Source organism: Sciurus carolinensis, chromosome 10, assembly GCF_902686445.1.
Source record: "Sciurus carolinensis chromosome 10, mSciCar1.2, whole genome shotgun sequence".
NCBI lineage: Eukaryota > Metazoa > Chordata > Mammalia > Rodentia > Sciuridae > Sciurus > Sciurus carolinensis.
The window spans coordinates 22,153,329-22,176,461 of record NC_062222.1 but is presented as its reverse complement, the minus strand read 5'-3'; the positions used below and the strand labels follow the sequence as shown (position 1 = coordinate 22,176,461).

The 23,133-nt window shown below is 41.2% G+C and overlaps 1 protein-coding gene across 2 annotated transcripts in view; it reads left to right on the top strand.

Moving 5' to 3' along the window:
• Slc10a7 (solute carrier family 10 member 7) overlaps positions 1 to 23,133 on the top strand; it is a 244,876-nt gene that overhangs the window by 212,117 nt on the left and 9,626 nt on the right. For both annotated transcript variants that reach the window (XM_047567467.1, XM_047567466.1), the window contains one exon: positions 2,620 to 2,693. In XM_047567467.1, coding sequence (XP_047423423.1) covers positions 2,620 to 2,693 — 74 coding nt within the window. The remainder of the gene's footprint in view (positions 1 to 2,619; positions 2,694 to 23,133) is intronic.

The following is a 23,133-nucleotide window of genomic DNA, read 5'->3' as shown; positions in this document are numbered from 1 at the left end:
GCCACAGGTGGGCACTGGCCCTGCGCAGAAGTTTCTTATTCATTGTGAATTGACTGTATGTCCTATGCTCCAATCTGCCTGTTTCAAGCTTTTCTAATTTCTTCAGTTCCCAGACCTTGATATACCTCACACTCACTATAGAGTTGTGAAATGCCTTTCATTCTATAAAGAAAGTAAAAGCTTAGACAGAAGTTGCCTCAGCTTTCCCATTCTCTACCTGACCACTTTCCATATTAAAAAAAAAAAAAATTTGATGCATTATAATTATACATAAAAATGCGTTTCATTGTAACATATTCATACATGCACTTAACCTAATTTGTTCCCTTTCACTCCCTAGCACCTTCCCTTTCCCTCCCTCCTTCCTCTATTTTTACCTAATTTGTCTACTTTTACCTTCAGCTCAGAGAGTAGGAAACTTCATTCTCCAGCTCACCCCTCCTGCCTTGTCTCTTAGGCCCTCTTTGGGGAACTGGATTCATCAGCTAGTTCTCTCTGCTGTATCTTTACTTTCTGTATATACTTGTGTTCATATCTCGCAAGATCCTTTTCTTCTTTGCCAGATCTCTTAAAAACACAGCTCCTTCTCATTTCTATACACCAGCACCCTTCAATATCGAATCTTGACCTGCTCCCCAAACCCCACTAGGCCCCTCTTCCATTAAAACCTTAACTTAATGCTCCTCTCAGTCCTATATGTTCAAAGTTTCTTATGTCTCTTTTAATTCCTCCTCTCTCCAAGCAATATAAAATAAAAATAGCAATCAGCATTATTAAATACTTTTAATGTGTCAGATTCTTAACAAATATTGGTGTTCATCTGCACAGTGGTACTAAGAGGCAGGTATTGACATTTCGCCAACTTCAGTCTTACACTCTGCTGGGTGGTTACTTTTGTCTTGTTTTGTTTTGTCTTATTTTGTGGGTGCTAGGGATTGAACCCAGATGTGCTTAACCACTGAGCCACATCCCCAGCACTTTTTATTTTTTTATCTTGAGATAAAAACTGTCCCAAATTCCTTACTGGCTCCCCTCATCCCATCTTACCAACTCCACACTCCTCCTGGTCACAAGGTAGCTGAAGAATCTGCTCTTTGCAACAGTCCCCTGCACTCGAGTACTGTAATTTCACCACCCTCTGCCTTCTAGAAGATTCTCTGTGTCCTCCATCAGCATCTCTCACTCCCTGCCAAGCTAGAGGTGACCCTTTCCATGGCAGTTCCCCCCCACCCACATATACGGCCCCGCTTCTTCTATGTTATAAAGTGTGTTTGTTCCACTTTTATCTCTCAGTCCATTCATTTGCAGAACTTACAAGGTCCTTCCCCTTTAGGCCTGCCATGGTGAATAAAGGGCAAAGAAATGTATCAGTCATGTAGCACAATGTTTCAAAAGTAGGAGTGTATCCCAGCAGGAACAGCAGTCAGTGTGAAAACCAAAAGCAGTCTTATGTTCCTCAGGAGGTACTTATCTGCAGGGACTCCTCAACTGAGGCAAGATACCAAACTTCAGTCAAATGTCAAGAAAGAGCTGGAAGGAAGTTTGGTTCCAGAAACGTGCATGTGTTCTCAGAGGAGAGGAGCTCAAATGCCATTTAAATATTCTCTTCATACCTGCACATGGAATGATGGAGAGCAGAGGACTCTTCTTTGCTCCTGTGAGCATATAACAAAGAAAATGTGAAGTGAGATCGTTTATAAACAAATAAATAAACTCATTATAGCATTCAAAGCCTGACTCTCCAGGAGGGAAGAGTTCTGAAATATAAGGGTATAATAATAATGATGATCACATGTCTAACCATTTTGGCATGTGGTTCTCTAAACCTTACATGCTAGCATAGGAAATTTGATTATGATATTTAACCCCCAGCACTGGTTCCTGATAACATTCAATCAGTTTTGACAAGTGAAATTTGTTTTTTGTGCTTAACCAATTATATAACGCTAGTAGGACATAGTAGTTAAGAGCACAGGCACATGAGCCACACTCAGCTTAAATCCCAATTCTGTCACTCACTAGCACTAGGCCCTGAAAAAGTGGTGTGCCTTTTCTGTGCCTCAGTTTTTTCATCTGTAAACAGGGATGTGGTATCACCTACCTTTTGGGCTTATACACATACAAAGATCTTTGAGAAGTGCCTAATCCCCCCACACCTGCTCAGAAACGATAATTTTTTGTTTTTACCAACACATGATGTTAAATGTGTATGTTTGCTGCCACTAGGATATATTCTCTTAGAGAGAAGCATTTTCAGATACATTGATTCTTCCAAGCTGCTGGGTGATGCCAAGTGGTAATCTAAAGACTTATCTAGAAGAAGTCCTTGCTACATTGTTTTCATAAAGTCCTGTACCACCAGCTAGTTACACATGTGATCTTAGGTGACCCCACCACATGTTATTAAAGCTATTTTCCTTTCAGTGGATAAGTGTCTCAGAAGTGGTTCTCTTAAAAAAAAATTAGAACCTTCTATATTATTTTAGTCTAGAGTTATTTTCATCAGGAGAGTTCGAGGGATGTCAACCTGAAGGTAGGTACTACATTTGATTTAGGAGGTTTTAAATAGTCATTTTTATGCAAATATTTTTTAAAACAAAACCTTTTTCTTGCCCCTAGGAATAATTCGGGTTTCACCCCAGCAGACACGGTGGCTATCATTTTCTGTTCTACACACAAATCCCTCACGTTAGGTAAGTGATTCTTAGAGCTAAAACCATATATTACCTTCCTAGAGTTGCATCTTATGATTTTAAAACTCACAGGACTCTTCAAATTAAATGGAATGAGGTAGTGTGCACTCTCACATCAAGAGTGATAATGAAGTGAAGATAAGCCATATTCTGAGATACTGTCATTTGATCAACCAATCTCTGAAGGCCTAAATTTAATACTACCAGATTTAGTTTCATTTGTGATCGTGTGTTAATTCTCATAAAAGATGATATTGTAGAATGTTAACATTAGAACCAGGGTGGGTTAGGAGTCTGCTGGGACTGTTTCTGAAATGGGAATTGCAAAAACTTCCCTTTCAAAGATTCCAGAGTTGCCCCTGGAAAATGTTAACTTCTTTATTGGGAGCACAAAGCAAGATAGGAAAAGTGTTATTCCCTTAATTCAGTATTGACATCAGCTTGAAATTCATTTTGAAATTTTGTTGTTTTCTATAAAGAAAAACAATATAGTTATCTAATATTAACTCAATCAAATTAGTACTAAGAGTGAAATAAGTATTTATTTAATGGACAAAAACAGATTAAGAAGAAAAGTGCTATTTTCTGCTTAACTTTATCCAATTTAGTGCAGTAATTCCAATAACCTCTTAGACATCCAGAATCTGTGTTTTTAGTCATTAAAAGTCATTAAGTAATCAGAAGCTTTATTGAAATATACATCATACACAAATTCCTTGGGGTGGTAGGCATTTTGTGGCAAAAACTCATATTAAAAATTCCTCTGCATTTTGACCTGTGACTCACTTAAGAAAATGAAGAACCATGACATCATTACATTAAAGAAAGTCCAACTGTAAACTAAAAAGTAAAGAAATTTCATAATTTTTTTTATTAATCCTAAATGTATTTACCTAATAGAATCTTTATCAGACTTACCAAGTTTGGAAAATGTTTTAGAAATTGAACTAACCCTTTAAGGACCTTGAAGAACTCACCCCATACTTCCTCATTGTGTTATTGTGACTGCCATGTCTGGTGTTGCAGGTTTTCCAAAAACTAAGGAACTTATACAAAGCTAGGGAGCCCAGAGGTGGTGCAGAGTCTTGGCATCATTTGGGTCCTCGGAGCACCCACTGCACCATGACTGTCCAGTGCATTTCTGCATTTCTGCAAAAGGTGTTAATCCTGACTCCCTCCCAGGGATTTGCTTTTGACAGGAAAACGAAAGTGGGTGACGGGGAGTTTCTCCATGATGCTTTTCTTTGCTATCGCTGGCTGTGTTGAGCAGAGGGCTGGAAGCATACCCAAGATGCATACCTCAGTGTGATCAGTTTTCTTTTTTTACTATGAGAACAATACCTATCCATTCAAGCCATTTTTTTTCTTTTTTGTCTTTTCATTTTCCTTAATCCCAAAGCTGTGCTCTTTTCCTCCTTATAATTTCTAAAATCTCATTTGCAGACAAGCAGATAGGTGCTCTGAAACCAGATCAGAAGTGTTTTTTTTTGCTAAAAAGAGTTGGGTGAACTCAGACTGTTGTTTGATTTTACAGTGCTCTCCCATGAAATAGATATTTAGATCTTCCAATATTATGCTCCAGTAAACCAGTGTGGTATCTGTAACCATGGAGTATAAATCCTGGGTTTCTTTGTAGTGTGACAGATTTAAGGTATCTTGAACTATAAGACCTAAATGATCCGATCTCAGTTTCCTTAACAGTGAGATTAGGGAATTTTATTTTCAGCTTGATTATCCTGTTGTACTTTGATCACACCTGGTTTCCCTCCTGTAGTCTCCTTGGTAGCATTTGTGAAAAATGGCCTCTTTGTTGTTCCCCTTGTCTCAGAGAGATGACCTTATTTCCACTTATATCAATGGATATTTGGATGCAGTTGCTAGAAAATGCTTGTTAAGCCCTATAATTTTACCATGTCCTTTTTCACAAGATCCAATGCCTGCTTTCCTTTACTGGGAACCTGATGTCACTGGTACAGAGGATTGACCTGATCCCCAGGCTGATAATTATCCTAATGGAAATTCTTATTTGCATGGAATTGTAAGAACATCACATTAAGTGTGAAAACTTTATATTCCCAAAAGTAGGGGGAATTTTCAAGTAATATCACTCAGTGCTTTTTTTCCTCTCAAATCTCATACAAAGGTGAAATACAACAGATTACAACGAAGCTTCTGTGCACTTTAAAAGTACACCTTTCCATTCTGCAATCACTGCCACGGTATTTCTACTAGTAATTTTATATCTACATATACACATATATACACACATACTTCTCAAATAGAATACATGAAGGAAACTTATAAAATATCATTTATTATATCCAGTATTTATATTTAAAAATAAATCATTGTAGGCTAAGTGGTACCCATGTAACTAATTATCCAAAGATGAAAACTCTTGCTTGAGAAGCTTTCTGAATATTCTCTTGTACACACACCTTCAGTTTACTTTATTGTTCTTACTTCTGCCCTGTCCCAATCCCTTCCACGTACTCACATCTACACACATGCTGAATTTGATTCATTGCTTTTATTAGTGCATTTGCCATTGATTGATTAGTTCTTCGTATTAGTACTTTTTCTATTGATTGATTGCAGATGAAGTGACTATTTGACCTTTAATTATGAGGCTTCCTATTGAAAATGACATTGAGCTATGGCTTCACATAATCCATCTGGAAAGCCTGACATCATGCCATTCCCTGGAGTTCGTTCAGTAAGAAAGAGGAGGCCTGAAGGAGGTGCAGAGCTATCGCTGTGCTTCATCTAAAACAATACTACGGGGCTTGTTTGCTGCACTCCTGTAGTTTCGACTTGGGGTGGGAGGTGATTTTATATTTTGTCAAGACAGCATCGCTTGCTGTGGGTTGCCATAGAAGCCATGAACTCTCCCAAATTTTTCTCTAGTTTGATGGTGATATTTGTACAGTAGCAAGAAGATACTATACATGGTAGAGATGGAAGAACAGCTTGCACCCTGGTTAAGAATGGCTCCGTGCACAGTCAATAGATTGCATCGAGAAAGAAATTAGATCCCAGATATCCCATGGAATTGGTGTTCTACTTATTTTTTTCAAATCATTTTGCTTATTTAGAGTTTCAATATATGTAGAAATTTTTCTTACTACACCTAGAAAGAGACTATTTCAGGATATTGGAGGTTCTTAAGTTTATGTTATATGTTTATGTTAGTTTTTAATGTTTTTAAATAGCAAAATGAAAGTACGTAAGACTATTGACAGTCAATTGCCAGTTTTTTCTTGTATGCAAATGCATTTCTAAAGTCAGCATATGCTGACTTTAAATTTAAATTCAAGTATCATGAGATTTACTAAATGCCCAATACATGTCCCACCCACTCCCAGTGCTAGGGGTAAAACCCAGGGTGCTCTCTGCTACTGAGCTACAGCCCCAGCCCTCTCTCTCTCTCTCTCTCTCTCTCTCTCTCTCTCTCTCTCTCTCTCTCTCTTTTTTTTTTTAACTTTTTAAAATATTTTATTTTGAAACACAGTCTTGCAAAATTGCCCAGGCTAGTCTTAAATTTGCAATCTTCCTGCTTCAGCCTACTGAGTTGCTAGGATTGCAGGCATGTGCCTCCACATTCCGTTGTCCTGGCTTTTCTAGACATGTGTACAAAGGCAAATTAAGGCTGCTGTTCCTCATGTTAATATTTCATTATGGGTCTGTGGTCACAGTCACACAGCTGAACTGTGATAAGAAACTGCATTTGCTAAAAGCACGTAGCATTTTGGTAAACATAGGATTCAGGCAAGACTGGAAAGTACATATACCTGATTCTAGTCTGTATTCCAGTTCCTATCCCCTCACCAAGAGCTGGAACAAACCACGTAACTGCTGTTGACCTCATTTCCCCATCTGTATGGTGAGAAGATGGGCAAAATGACACTTGAGACTGCTTCCAGGGTTAAGTTTCTGCGAATCTGTGGCTGATATTTCTGCCCTATGAAATAACAATTTCTCTGTGTGCAGAGGACCGGAACTCTTGAAAAAAATAGTTCTGGAAATAGTATTACAGGAAAGGAAATATGGCTGCTGCTGCTTCCTGAATAGGTCAAAACATACCCGCACTCTCCAAAGAGTCGCTTGAGAGACAAAATCTTAAGGGAATCTTCTTTTTGGTTTCAAGTGGAAGTTTTTCAGGAATGTTAAAGGATGACCTACAACCTGGGCCAGAAGTATCATTTAATAACATTTGGATCATCTTCCCAAGAGGAAATGGAATTGAAATACCATTGAAATTGAAAGTTTGCACTTCTTTTCCACCAAACTTATCTGGGATTCTGTTGACACATAATCAATCTACTCCACAGTTGCAGAGTAGTTTTTTGAAAACACTTAACCTCTGTACCTAAACAATCTTGAATTATTAGCAAATCAATAATTATCTTGCATATGAAGAATTGAAAGCATAGAAAAATGTTAAAAAACTTACCTCAGATCATGTAATGAAGAAAGAGTAGATTCCAGTCCTCTTAACTTCCAGAACTGTACATGGTTGTAGGGTATGAAAGCATTTTGAGAACCAAAGAATGCTGTGCTGGTTCTGGGTATTTTAAGTGTGAGATCTTGACATGGGTTTGAATTGTTTTATTAATTGCTCAGAAAGGAAAATTGGTTCTGAACACACTGTTGCTTCTAAGACATTTTAAAATACTTAACCATCTGTAGTTATTCCCATGAACATGTATTTCCATGTGACCCAATCATGAACTGGCACATGTTCCTTATATTTACTTTATTAAAAAAAAAGGTTATATGCTATTTAAAGTGGGTCTTTGTGAGCCAGCCTTACTTTTCATGAGACTACACTGTCTGCACTCCAGTCTCAAAAAGTAAGAGCCACAGTGCTGTTTGACAATATGCTGTTAAAGTAGAAATGGAAATTCAGACTAATGACAGAAAATAGAATCTGTGGAGGGTAGTCCATAAATAATATTCCTATCCTGCAGTTCGCCTGTAGTATCAATTCTAAAAGGAAAAGCAGTGTGGGGATCTCTGCCATTTGACAAGTTTTTAAAGATGCCATTGAAATCATGAGCCCCATAGATTTTACCACCATGCTAAAGAAAAGTTAAGGAGCATCTGTTATCATATGCTATTTTCTGAGTCAATAAAGAAAGGGAGATGTATAATTTCTCAAACAAAGTATGCACTTATGTCCCTGAGAAGTTTCTGGGCTATTTTATTTTGGATTTTTGACTGAATTTGATGTCTGAAATTCATTGCTAGCATATTTAGGTTTTGTGATCGAAATTAAGGAAAACCCAAGGTTCTAGGTCTAGGATCCCAAGTGTGAACTTAAGATAAAACTAATTTGAAAGCTCCCAGCCTGGCCCTCACATATCATTCATCTTAATGATATTCCAGATGCTTACTAAAAGACCAAAGCCTGGTACTATATACTTCTCCCACTCTCCTTCTAGACCAAGGGCTGTCAAATGTTTTAAACCACAACCTACACTTAGGAACGCATTTTATAATGTGATCCAGAATTGATTTTGCAACTCACTAATAGGTCATAATCTCAAGTATAAAAAATATAGTTTAAACCTTTCTTAGTGAGATTTCATCCCCTTCCTGAGAGTTACCATTAGACTCTGACTCCAGCTGTCCCTTTGTCACCTGACTCCATCCGTAGTTCTGATTTAGAAAATCAGAGCTAAATTATGTCTTAGAGTAATTCTTGAGTTAAATAATGTAAGATTGCTTTTCTTTAGATTATTATTTTATTCAACTTATATAAGAGAGTTTCTATACCTTTTGTTGCTCTATTCAGTATGTTTTCAGTCATAGTAACAATAACAGCAAACTTCAAGTGGGTACTTCACAGGCCAACATTGCACCAAGTACTTGTTACAGGAAGTAATTTTCTTTAAAAATACTTTTGTGTTGACAGTGGCAGTTTTGCATGTACTAGTTCGTTCAGACTTCAGCACCAGGGACAGCCAGTTGCTCTCATGGAAAAATCTCACTGGAGTGTTCAGCTACTGTTTATCAGAAAGGAAATACTCCAAGGGCAGCAACAACAAATACTTTTGTTGTCTATCTGTCTAACAACTAGAGACTTTACTAATTAGCATATTGAATTCAGAAATAGGTTTTGATTGGTGAAAGTACTGACATGCTACTTTGCATGATAAATGTAATAAGTGGGTTCTCATTGGTATGCAGACTGCCTAAAAACTTTAGAAACACTTCCCACTTGCTCGGAGAATCTAGCAAATTCCATTGCTTGCAAACGAAATCCTTAGGGATGTACTGAAGGCTTGATCCCTCCTGGGTTTTGTGTGCAGCTGAGGGGAGGAGGATCTGTGGTTGCCTGAGGCTGACTGAAAGGAGCACCAATCCTGCACTGGAATGTAGCAATGTGGGGGCTTTGAGAGACCTCTCATGCATGGTGCTGTCAGGCACCCAAAAAGGACAGGGCTGGGACTGCCAGTTTACAGGATAATTTGCATTGACTAATTTTGCACTTGGATGGTAATACACGTTGAGTTAAAAGATACGTGGATGGTGGGGTAGGGGGGCAACTTTCTTTCATTAAAGCCTGCTGGCACAGTAGTAGAGGTATAGCTAATCTTCACCAACCTTAAACTTCTGCGGCCACTATACATTACCTACCTGGAAAAATCTGGAAATCATGCACACCAACTTGGTATAAGTCACTTCCCTGAAGTACTTTGCTTGCACCAGCTCACATGACTCCCACAATCACCCCAGATAAGGAAAATGAGGTTCAAAGTGACCAGTAACTTTCCAAGATGCATGATCCCAAATGGCAGAGCCAGGACTTGATTACAGGTCTGACTGTGAGCCACTGTGCTGAGCCACAGAGAGAGTTATGCAGGAAGGGCCCTGTACCGTGAAACCTCTCAGTCCTGCTGTCCACTAACTATGAAAAGTTCAGGCCAGATGATCTCTGAGCCCTTCCAGTTCTGTTATCTTATAATTCTCTAATGGCAAAAGGCTTAAGTATTTAGCTTTAGGACCTGGGCCCCTCATATGGACACTGTAGACCCATACTCCCCAAATGATGGTCCTCAAACTTACAGTGAATGCTTCTTGAAAGAATAAAAACCAGGCCTTGGCTTGGGCCTAGTGATTCAGAATTTTTAAGGTTAAGACTCTTGGATTACAAAATAATCAAAAGATTATTGTGTGCATTAGAGTGTGAAAGCTGCCCTATTACATACACCCAGGATCACCTCTCAGCCTCCAGAGACATTGGCTCCTGCCCCAAGGTCCTTAGGGAAACCCAGTCAGCCTTTGTGAAAGTGCTTTTTGATGATGGTGGCACCAGTTGGAGTTGACTTTGGAAGGTTGGTTGTTTTTTAACTTTGGCCTGGCCATAGTGTAAGCCAGTTTTAGATACTTATTTCCTCATCATTAGTCAAAAATACTTAGGACATAATTGCTTATAACTTACTACTCATACTGTTTAAAAAACAAACAAACAGCCAGGCACGATGGCACATGCCTGTGATCCTAGCAGCTCAGAAACTGAGGCAGGAGGATCATGAGTTCAAAGCCAGCCTCAGCAAAAGTGAGGCGCTAAGCAATTCAGTGAGACCCTGTCTCTAAAAAAAATACAAAATAGGGCTGGGGATGTGGCTGAGTGGTCGAGTGCCCCTGAGTTCAATCCCTAGTACCCAAATAAAAATATAAATAAATAAATGAACAATGAAAATTAAAAAGAAAACAACTCAGTAGACCTGAACCTTCATTTCCAGGAATTGCCCACTTCCTTGTTCCTTGCTTTCACTGTATGATGACTGTCTAGGAAAGATAAAAACCTGGTTCCAGTCTTTCTGATCTGTAGGTAGGGTTCCCATATTTTTGCCTAACTTTAAAAATCCTTTCAAGTTCCCTTGTGCCATTCCAGTTACACTATAGCACGTGGATGTGGAAACATGCTGGTGTTTCATAGGATATGATCCAAACAAAGGAAATCCATTCATTTCACGTTCATCATACCTAGCACTCATTCCAGAAGTAGCTCATTTGTTTCAAGACCACATCTTCCCCAAAGGGTAAAATTGAAGCTTTTTAAAAATAAGTTCAGAATGCCTTATAAATTATCCTTATGATTTTCCAAAAAAACTCTCCCAGAGCTGTAGACATTGTGGACAGATTTAAAAGAGAGAGACAGAAGACAATGCCTGCATTGCAAACATCTCTGGAAGGGGCAGCAGACAACCGTCATGAGCATTATGGAGAACACGTGTGGCCAGAGGAAGGCAGTGGCGGTGGGGGTGGCAGTGGGGAAGGAAGGCTCAGTCCCCATGCCTTGCCACTCTTAAATTTTAGAAGTGCTCAGACCTTCTCCTGAAGGAGCCCCTGGGTGAGCCTCTTCCCTGGTCAGTCCTGTAAATCCTAAGTCTAAACCCAACGCTACTTCTTACAACAATAACAACAGCAGCAACAGCCTGATGGCTGTCATTTGGGGGTGTTGGCTCTATGTCAGGCCCAGGTACTTGACACACACTGTCTCGTGTGAACTTCCAGCCACCCTTACAGGTGGTTATTTGTCCTCATCTTGAGCAGATGTGCAAACCAAGGGGTACTAAGGTGAGATCACCCCATCGCCTAGCTGGTAGGTGGCATAGTCAGAATCTGAAAGCAGGTCCTGACATCAAAGCCCACATCCTGGGCTGGGGGTGTAGTTCACTGGCAGAGCACTTGCCTGGCATACACGAGGCTCTGGGTTCTGCCCCAGCACAGCACATCAAAAACAAATAAATAAGCCCACTTCCTTTCTATCACACCCGGAAAGACCTAAGAGCAGCATATCAGCTGTCTGTGGTCCACGCAGTCTGAATGATGGAGCAGGGGCAAGAGGGGCCAAGTGTTCCATGTGTCGGCTGCACACTGCTGAGCTCTCCCTGCAGTTGTCACCCAACAGGCAGCAGCAAGGAGCTACAAAAAATCCCACATCTTAGCAGTGGCACCTCAAACTATATACAAACTTTGTGGCACTGTATACTTTGTAATGTCAGCTCTTAGTGTTAAAAGCTTTTAATTCCACAGTGTCATACTCATTTCAAACTAAAACAACACCCTGTTGTAGTCAAAAGTATCTCTAAGGAGGTGCCTTTTACACATTAGTGATTAGCTCATGTGCCCTAAGCCAGCCGTGGCTGGAGAGCCAACAGTAGCCCATTTCCCAGGACTTCCTGTTCATTGGCACCTTCAGTGTCAGTTGCAGAGGGATTTGTTTATTATTATTAATATTTAGGAAGTTTGCCTCTAGCCGTACTAACATGTGCATTACAGATCAGCTCCTGTTTACTGTGCTTGAAGTGAGGAACCTCACCCAGGAGATCCCACTCCCTTGAAGTCGTGTCTCGATCTCAGCTTGCAACCAGAGGTGGATGGATAACAATCCTCCTTTCCACGTTGCATCTCTCCAATTATTTATTGGGTCATGTCTCTTCCCAGAAGTTCCCTTAATCGAGCCAGACACTATAAACCAGATTGCGTGTATTTAATGACAGCCAGTGTCTTGGTTCTTTACAGTAAAGAAAAAATGAACCTGCAGCTGCAGAGCAAGAGGAGGACACACATCTTCATCCCCATCTAAAGCCCATCCGAACAGCTCCAGCCAGAAATTAAAGTTGGCTACTCACTGTTTAAAGCTGTGGGGTACCCAGGAGGTTTTTGACAAGTTACCTTGGGGGCGGGAGGAGATATAAAACTGGACACAACTCAAAAGATGGCTGGGCCCCAGAAGCCAGCGGTTTGGAATGTCAACTGTATTGAAGCTGAGCATGTTGATGGCATTGTAGTGGTGACACTTTCTACAGCTGCTGTGCTGCAGGTTTGTTCTATAAGGCACTAATGAGGGAGTAGTTTGAAAACAGTTCTCATTCCTTCCTTCATCAAGTGTTAAGTCAGTGCCTACTGTGTGCCAGGCTCTTTATAGGCCTCAGAGGTACAACAGGGAACTAAACACAAAAAAAGTTCTTGCCCTGCCAGGTACAGTGGCACATGCACATAATCCCAGAGACTCAGGAGACTGAGGCAGGAGGATCTCAAATTTTAGGACAGCCTCTAACTTCTTGAGACCCTCAGCGACTTACCAAGACCCTGTCTCAAATTTTTAAAAAGGGTGGGGAGCTGGGGATGTAGCTCAGTGGTAAAGCACCCCTGGGATCAATCCCCAGCACCAAAAGAAAAATAAAGTTCTTGTCCTTATCTAGCTTCCTTTCTAATGGAGATAAGTAAACAAACCCTTAGATATAGAACACATCTGTTTTAGTCAGCTTTCTCACTACTGTGACCAAAAGACCCAACAAGAACAATTTTAGAGGAGGAAAAGTTTATTTGGAGGCTCATGGTTTCGAGGTATCCATCCGTAGAAGGCCAGCTCCATTCCTTGGGGCTTGAGGTGAGGGTGAACATTATGGTGGAAGAGTGTGGTGGAAGAAGGGAGCTCAGGATGTGATCAGGAAGCAGAGAGAGAGCTCTGCTCGACAAAGACAAAATACATACCTTAAAGGCACACCCCAAGGGCCCACCACCTCCAGCCACACCCTACCTGCCTTTAGTTACCACTCAGTTAATCCCTATCAGGGAATTAATACACTGGCTGGGTTCACTTGCAAACCTTGCATTGTCTCTCAGCTGTTTTTGGGGGTCACCTTATATCCAAACCATAATGGTAATGTTATGGAAAGAAATAACAAGAGGGAGGAGGTGAAGAAGTTTGGGGCTTAAAGGGTGCCTTGGATTAAAGATCTGAAGATATTGGAACGTGTAGATATTTAGGGGACGGAGACTCAAGCCAGACATTGTTGGTGTGTTTGGTGTGATGGGGGACATGGGCAGACCAGTCTAGGAAGTGGAATGCCTGGGTTGAGGGGAACAGATGGGGTTAAGGTAATGGGCAAGGGGGTCTGTAACACTGGGTTAGGGCTCACTGGTCATTGGAAAGATTTACCTTTTACTCAGACCAAGAGGGGAAGCCATTGGAGAGTTTTAAATGGACAAGTGACAGAATCGTACTTCCACTTTCAAAGGCTGCCCTGTTAAGTATAGATGGGTTGGGCAGGTGGGAGGGTGCAGCAGGAAGAAGTAGAAAGACTAGTTAAGAGACTTAAATCCAGACAAGAGCATAGGTGGTTTAGTGGAGAGTAATAGTGGTGGCTATATTTTAAACACAGAACTAGTGGGAATCGTTGGTGAGTTGGAGATGTTAGAAGGATTTACGAAGTCTGACCAGAGGGGCTGTAAGGATGGGGTTTCCATGTGCTGGATGAGGGGAGACTGCAGAGGAGCAGAGTCGGGTGGTGGAACAGGGATGTGGGAGCAGGCCAAGAGTCCAGTCTGGACCGTGTGAAGTTTGAGGCTCTCTTCCACATCTGGGGCAGTCTGGAACTCTGGTCCTGGCTGGAGTTTTCAGACTGTATTATTTTAAGCAGTTGGACAGGATGAGATCACTCAGGGAGTGGACAGATTGAGGGAAAAAGAGCTCTGAAGACCACAATTCTGACATTCCCCAGAGGGTATAGAGGATATGGAAGTATTTTGATAATAAAATTATCAAAACATTTAAATAAACCAGGCATATAGACATCCAAGCTTGCAAGCCCATAATTTTCTCCTATGTCAAAGTGAATCAGAGAGTAGATGTGAAAACATGTCACAGTGTTGAAAGGTGGGCCTGGCATTTATTTAGTACCTACTATATGCTAGGCACTGCATTAAGTACTTTACTTGCCTTATCATCTTATGTAATCTTCACAATAACCTATACAGTAGTTATGATGGATCTCATTGTTCAAACTGGAAAACCAAGCTTCAGAGAGCCCAGTTCACACCATGAGTACACGTCAGAGCTGGCCCACAGTGCCCATCTGTCTACCTCCAGAGCCTTCATGCTCTGCCTCATTAGCAGACCTGGCTTTTTAACCTGTCCCAGGGTACACCCACCTGGGAGCTCTCCAGAGACAGTGTTTCCAGGACCCCTTACCTACTCCCAGGCACCCCTCTCAGGAGCGACCCAGGCATCGTCATATTTTTAAAAGCCACCCAAGCAGGTCTGAGCCTGAGAACCATCACATTAGACTCCTTGACTCTATTAGAATGCTTTTATGCCCTCTGTGTTCCAAAGAGAATGCAAAGTAGGACTGGGTCCTCTCACTTGTTGACAAAGTTGACCATTTGTTTGTAGGGGTTTGTACAAACTAAAATTCTCTCTATCTTGATTAAGTATGTTGTTAAGTATTCAAAAAAAGGAAACAGGAGATTAGAAAAACATTATTTCCCAAAATGACTCCCGGGGTTTTCTCTGCCAAGAAATCTTCTAAATAGGGTCTTTCTTCCCCAATTTTTAGATCACTGAAGCTGAATGAAGGTGGGAGATTGGTTATCCAGGTATTTGTCATCTAGCCAGGATGAACTACACACTCCTGAGCCAGATTTTATTCAAGAGAAGTGGATCTAAGGGTAACTAACTCTGATTTTTACTTCCCAGACCAAAACTGCCTTTTCTTGTATCTCAGAAGAGCAGTCTCGGGCGGTTTTTGTTCATCACAAACCTGATACCATCAAGAAGAAAATGACTGCCAGAAGATGATGCAAGGCTGTGTTGACAAAACAAAGTAGATATTAAGAGTAGTCAATGTGAATTTGGGTCATAGTTTGCTCCACTTACCTCTTAACCGAAGTCCCACAGTCCGATAAAAAGATTATCATTGCTACATTTTAGGGAGAACTAAGTTTAGATGGTGGAGGTGGTGACAGAAACCTATGAAGGTCATATCACACTGGCAACTTCTCTTCCCCTCAGCCTTAAAATGTTCAAGTGGGTTTTCTTCTTTTTGGGTTATATAAAAACACATCTAAACCATTCTACACAATAAGACAAAGCTTTCCAGAGCTAGTCAGATGGGACAGTTCTGTGTTGGTGACCATGTTAAATATATTCTTGTGACCTTGTGTTATTTTTGTCACATGAAATTCTCATTCTGTTTTTGGTGTTTTCACACCTTATGAGTGCGAACATTAGCCAGATTTTCTCTTTCAAAAACTAATAACTCTTCATTCAAAGCATAGAAAAGGAAGAAAGTAATCTCACTGCTTCCTGCCCACCTCGTCTCCATAAACATGGCGGCCCCTCCTGGAAGACATAGCCAGTATTTGAATGAAGACTTCATGGCTCAGTTCTTTAATTCATTCCTGAATTCCCTGTTCGCTAATTACTCCTACAACGCTGTCAGACAGGTGAGGGTGTAGCTACTCTTCTGAGGCAGAAACCTTCAATTGGTAGAGTTAAATGTTTCATTGTCAGCATCTGGTGAGCCGGCTCAGGCCATTCATTAAACATCTTTTCCAATCAGAACATACCTGTTTCAAAAGAGAAATAACACCAGCTGCTCATTTTCATCTTTCTTCTTTATTTACACAAAACTTGCAGCAAACTGATAGAATTACAGGCCAGGTAACTGTAGGTTGAAACTCAATCTTTAATTTTCCTAATGGACTGGTTCAGGTCCTCAACCAACCTTCATTCAAAGTAAGTAAAAGCCTGCCAGGGTTAGGTACCTTTGTCCAAAGAGACTCCGCTCTTCCTTTCAAACCTTTCTTGTGTAAATATTGTTTTCTTTAGTTTTCCACCTTCCTTTTTTCTGTTGCCATTTTCAAGCATCCCTACTCCAGGGTTCCTAAGTACTCTAACAAAGTACCATTCAGGCACATAGCTGGTGAAGAGCACCAACCCTGGAGCCAGTCTCTCTCTACTCCAGCTGCAAACTATTCCTAGGTCTATGTGGCCTGAGGCAATTTTTTTTTTTTTTTTTGCTGAGGGAGGTGCTGGGGACCAAACCAGTGGCTCACTTAACCAGTGGGCCACATCCCCAGCCCTTGTTTTTGTTTTTGGTTTTGGTTTTTGGTTTTTTTCTGAGACTTAGTCTCACTAAGTTGCTTCGGGCCTTGCTATGTTGCTGAGGCTGGCCTCAAATTTGCAGTCCTCCTGCCTCAGCCTCCCAAATCACAGGGATTACAGGCATGCACCACCATTTTAAATTAAAAGTTTAATTTTAATGCCTCAGTTTCCTCCTCTGAGAGATGGGGATGGTAGTGGTAGTTGTATTTGCATTGTGGGTGAGGAGAGGGAATGAGTGCATGTTTGCATGCTCTCAGAACAGTGTCTGGCAGATAGTAAGCACTGTGTCAATATATGCTGCAAACACTGTTCTGCCTCACCAACAATAAATGAAAACCAAAAATATTCATGAGCTCCAGATATGGCTTGTGTAAGATGTGATTGTCAAAAGACTAAAACATGAATACTGCTCTTTTTACTAAAGGTCTCAATTACTGGAAAGATTAATAGGACTTCCCCTTAACAGTTCTGGAAACTTCCAGTCTGGCAAGCTTAACATTCTACTGAGTTCCTGAGGAAGGTGGGGGACAGGATGCCGCAGATCATATAATCCACTCTCCTTGCTCCCCAACTAGAAAAATTAGCCTTTTGCTCAAATTCTCAAAGGCATTTTAATACACCATTGCCCTCACTTATGGTTTGCTTTGCCTTACCCGTCTAGTTAATAACCCTGCTTGTTAATCTTTCTCCTTTTCCAGGCCTAATTCTTCTTTTTTGGATAGAAGAATCTTTTTGAATTCTGGTTTTAAAATATGAAGGAAGGATAAATGTCTTAGAAAAGTTTTACATAAATATCGATTTAGGAACTCAATGTCTCCTGCCTCCTCCAGAAAAGAAATCTGGGCTTAAAATCTTTCCCAGTGCAGATGACTAGTGGCCGGAGAGCCATCCGGAAGCTCCATGGGGAAGCTGGCCCTGTGGGAACGGCACAGAGTATGGGTCCATGTGCTCAGTGTGTTGGGCTAGCATCTCCTGTGGATTTCAAAGTGTCCCTCCACCTCTCGGATGCCACCTGCAAAGATAAACACATGACATTTCAGGTCTCAGGAGGTAGAAGTTTCAGTCCCGTTTGCACATGTCATTAGACTGGTGCAAGATGATCCTGTTTTCCAGCCAGAGAGCCAGCAAGGGCACTTGTCAGGCATCCCAGAGCTACTGCATCGTTATGTTCAGCAGTCTGGAAATGCTGAATCTTCCTGGAACCCATGAACCCAACCCTGGGACACTGAGAAAACCACCAGAGAGCTCTAAGTCACCTACATCATTTAGCCACTCCTCATTTGGGACAATCCTTTGTGTAAAGAGGATAAAAATGTTTTCTTCTGTGTTTCATACAGCAACAGTAAGGCTCTGGTGCTGTGGAGGGTCACACCCAAGATAACATGGAGGCGTTTCCGTTAAGGTGGAATGCCGAAAGGAAGAAGAAAGCAAGTAAATGTAAATCACTGGCAGTGGTGTATTAACCTTTGAGATTCTGAGCACAAGTTAGATTGGGGGTGACGATGAAAGTAGATCATAGGATCTATGATTTCATGTCTTGCTTCCTCAGGAACTCTGCCAAAAGCTGATTTGCTGTACTTTAGAAATTTCCAGAATGGTGTAGGGGAAGTCAGCATAGCCAGCCTGACAACCAGAATGGAATTCTGGGGTCCATGCAGTCTAAACCACCCAATCCATACCCATCAACCTGGAAGTCAGTGGCCTTTCTTTTTAGACCTTCTAAAAGGGAGACAGAAATTAAAATAACCAGACAGCTCACTAAATCCATTTTACCTTAACAACTTTTATCCTACACAGTAGTGCTACCTTTTCTCTCTTTTCTGCCCTGTACTGTGATTTTGTTACTGGGAGGAACCTGCTGTTCACCTGACTTTGCAATATGCTCTCTACCTTCCCACCCTGTTAAAGGGGAAGAAGGTAGGCTCTCTGAGGGCAGGGGTTGTACTTACTGCACCCAGAAGAGTATCTAGCACATAATGGGCGAATACTTACTGTACACAAAGCATTGACATCATTTCACTTATCCTTTATTAAAACAAACAAGCAGACTTATAAAACAGGTGCATGTTACAGATGTGGAAGTTGAAGTTAAAAGCCTCCCCAGCCAAGGTCACACGGGTGACCAGTGGTGGACAAGGGATTCTAATCCAGGGCTCTCTGCCTCCTGCTCCAGGTTTTGTCACACTACATTGTGCAGCCTCATCACGTGGGCCACTGAGACCATAACTAGTACCTTTGCATGAAATAGCAGCTGTTATTACTGAAAAGTGCTTGCTTTGGGACAATCCAGAGAGCCTTTTCTAGTCAGATTCCAAAATCACAGTTAATACCTTATCTTGGCATCGTTTCATGATCTAGTCAGTGAGACATATCCCTGCAGTCAGCTTGGCTTTCTGTGACTATTCTCTCTGAAGAGAAGGCTTGTGTATGCCTGTGAGCATGCACGAGGGTGAATGTAGTGGGTAAGAGGACACAGAAATTGGTATTTAGTGACATCTGAAAAGAGAGGCTGTGTTCCTCAAATAGGGGACTGCCTCCCAGTGGACTTTAAAGACAAACAGGAGCTTTTCTGAGAGCTTCACCAAAGAGGAAGAAAGCGAATTCAAATAACAAGGGATAGGACATTTGGATAGTAAACTTATGGATGTTTCTAACTAAGAAGGAACTAAACAAAAGTGGAAAATCACCATGACAACTGAAAAGAGAAGCAACTGGATTCCAGATTTGCCAGAAGCTCCCTTCAGAACTCAGTGAAACTGGGAGAGAGCATTTAAATGGAAAACAAGTGAATTCAGGCGAATGAATCTTTGAAAGACAGGAAATGATCCAGGTGATTGGGGTATATTATCTCTTAGCTAAGTGAGGAAGTCAGTGCAATGTTGACTCCAAGAGGCAAAGAGTGGTTTTCAGTATATTTCTTCTCTTACCCAACTTCAGTGCTCATTTCAAGTTTTGTGTTCTTGGTCAGTCTGACTTCCTTCCTTCCTTCCATAACACATATATTTTTGTTCCATGAAATATATTCCTTTCCCCAAGGGGTGTGTATGAAGGCATTCTCTTTCAAGTCTAGTGAAGCAGCTAGTATTTGGTCTAAATCCTGTCTTTTCCACATAGGAAACATTAGCACCTACTCTTAAATAATCAATCATTAATGTGTCACACACCAACCCTATGCCTAAATGTTACAAGAGATTTAAAGAAAAATATGCTTTGCCTGCATGCAGGGAAATCAAAAGCTGTATCAAAGAAAATACTAGCAACATAATCCAAATACCAAATTATGTGATGCGACTAGGAAGAATGTCTTCATTCTTTAAAAGACAAATCAGTAGGAAAGTCACCTTCATGGCAGAGGAAAATATAAATCTGAGCTTTGGTGAATCCTCAGGACTTAGGTACACAGAGAGAAAGGAGGAGCTCCATAGTGGAGCTTGGCTTTTACATAGACAAGGAAGAGCTAGGCCTGAGCCGGTGATGGCGATTGGCCGTTGAAAGTACCAATGGTGTCAGCATAGCTTAGTGATCCAACATACTGGAGACCACTTCAGCCTTTGCCACCTACTAGATGTATGAGGTAGGCAAGTCACTTAACTGCCCTAAACCTCAGTTTCCTCATCTTTAAGTGGAAAAATTGCCACCTACTTCATGGGTCTGTTGAGCACTCAGCATGCAGCAGCACTTACAAAATGGTGGTGGTAGTAATTATTTTTTTACTAAAGTTGAATAGGTAGAGGATTTGATGAATGGGCCCTGGAAAGTCATTGCAGTTCTTGAACAGGGTGTTGGCTTTAATTAATGTGGGTTTTGGGAAGATTAATCTAGCTGTTCTTTGTAGGATTGATGAGGGGAAGAGACTGAAGACAGGGATTTGAGGCCATAGCGTGATGTTGGCTTGATTTTATGAGGAACTGAATTAAGAAGATGGCAGTGAGATCCGAGGGGGAAAAGGAAAGGGAAATGAAGAAAGAATCCTAGAATTTGGTGACTTGATCTAGAGATAGAAAGAAAGGGGCTCGTCACAGGTGGTCCTCGAGCTTCAAGTTGTAGAAACTGGCAACCCAGTGACATCATAGGCTTTGTGGAGGCAGTCACCCCACAGCCCGAGAGAACTGATGTGGTCAGGGCAAGAGCTACCAGAAAACAACATCAGGAGCACACAGACCCTGTCTGTGTCCTCCTTTTCTCCTTAACAGCTAGGAAAGTAACCCACAGATAACAGAAGCCCCCAAATTATTTTTTTTCAATGAATGAGTGAATGGTGGGAATTTTGTCCATCTACAAGTACTGTAAGAAAGCTCTGACAACGATGCAAAGTGGATAATTATTATTTTATGAACAATGGAGCAGCCTCCCATGGGGGTGAAACAAAAGTCCATATTTAATCTGGGAGGAAAAAATGTCTGTTTCTTAAGAAAAAATAATAATAAAAACCATCCATCCAACAGAAAGTAGTAATCGTTGAAACTTGAACACAGATACAAAGGGAATTTACTAATTCAGAGAACATAAAATAAGCATATTTAAAATGGGGGGGAAAACTTGTTCTTGTGCGTACTGTTTCATCCTTACCATCCTGGGTATAGGATAAAAGAAAACCCTTACTTGCTTGTTAGAAGAAGAAAGCTCTTACTTGAAGTTCCTACTTGGCAGATGTCAGTTGAAAGCTCTGCTTATGGAATATGCTGCAGTGTCAAACTCTGTTGGATAATTTTAGACAAATGTGTCATGTGTGACATGGAAATATGGCATGCTGTACATTAGTGATTTCCCAAGTGTTTGGATCAGGTAGTAATGTGCTGAGAAAGTGCTCTTTATCTATCCACACAGTGTACTTGTAGAGCAATGGGAAAATGCTTTTGGTGGAAATTACTTTAGTCAGAAAAAGAATCCATTTACAATATGCGCCTTCTAACATCTTTCAGACAATGCATTGTATTAAAGAGGCATTTTTTGATTAATGTTTTATAAACATTTTTCAGCATGACAGCTTAAAGTCCCTGTAAAATTGTAAATGCGTGCATAGTGTTCACTTCCATAAAGTCAAATGCCATCTCATAAAGTCTAGTTGAATCCTGTCAACCATGGTGACACAGAATCAGTACCTGGGAGCATTAAAATTAATTTGCTTCATTTATATTACTGCAGTGATAGCAAGATGAAAAGAATCCTATATTTAAATTTTACTTTAAAAAGAAAACTCTTTCTAGTAAGTTTGTTTGGGTTTTTAAATTATTGCTGTTTTTTTTTTTTCCCACTTAATAAATGTAGTAGAAATGGGGTGATAGTCTGCACAGTAACTTTATGATGGAGTCTGGAAAAATACAAATCCGTCCATCCTTTCGCACACCTACTGTGTGCGCAGGATGAAGACGAAACGATTGCTGATCCCAGGAAGCTTACAGCTTGGTGAAGGAAATACCAGGATGCAAGCCATGATCATAAGTTCAAGGCTAGAACAGGGGAGCATGGAATGGCAAGGATACAGGCCAGCAGAGACTTCAGGGCTCCCCAGAGGACGCCACCTAAGAACTGAGGGTTGAGGGCCACAGAGATGTTGGGCAGGTCAAGAAGTGGGTGGGTGATGGGCATTCTAGGCAAAGGAAGCTCTAGTGCTAAGGCCTGTAGGTGAAGCAGCATGGCGCATGGGCAAAGATGGGTGGGGTGGAGCCAGAGGTGCAGGGGGCAGAGGTCATGGCTAGAGTGCAAAGATCAAAGAACAGCATCGTGGTGAGAGTGTGAGAAACATGCTCACCTGTCCGAACCCCAGGAATGGACTGAGAAACGCAAGGTTCAACAAAAAGTAAGGCTTTGCTTTAATGGTGGTCTTGTGAGACCAGGTGTCCATGAGGGAGCAGGCGCACCCAGACTGGGTAGATCCAGCATTTTATCCCCTGGTTCCTCGTGGACTGAGTACTGTCCACAGTACTTCTGAAGTATCACCCAGGTTTTACTTCTCCTGTTGGGTTATTTAAAGAAATATACCTTTCGTTGTTCCCATCTCCCTTTATTCTCTTGTGGCAGGAAGGCCTTCTTGGGGTGAGTGCTTTTCCACAGGTACACAACTCTTACTCCCTTACCTAAGTTACTATTTCTTAACAGAGAGTTCTGTCTCTCTTGGTTACACCAACACCCTCCCTCACCTCCGGTTTAGCCAGGCTGCCCAGGTGCATGGACTTGGGATCTGCTACTTCATAGGCTGCGGTGCTATTGTGTAGCTTTCCCTTCTGCTCTGTTTCTCCTCTGGATGCCTGTCTTACATCCCAATTTTACATATAAGGCTAAATCCTATATTCTGAAAATGGACCACCGAATTTCCTGTTTCTCACAGGAGTTAGAGGGAGGGAAAGCAAGATTTAAGGGCCAGACCACAGAGTCCTTGTATGCCACCCTTAAGAGTCTCTCAGGTTAAACTTTGTTAATCAGATTTGCAGTTTAGACTATTCACTCTGGTTGCAGAGTGGAAAATGGCATGGACAGGGCAAGCCTGGAGCAGAGGGGCTCATGGGGACAGTATGGGAAGTGCAACTGAGAACT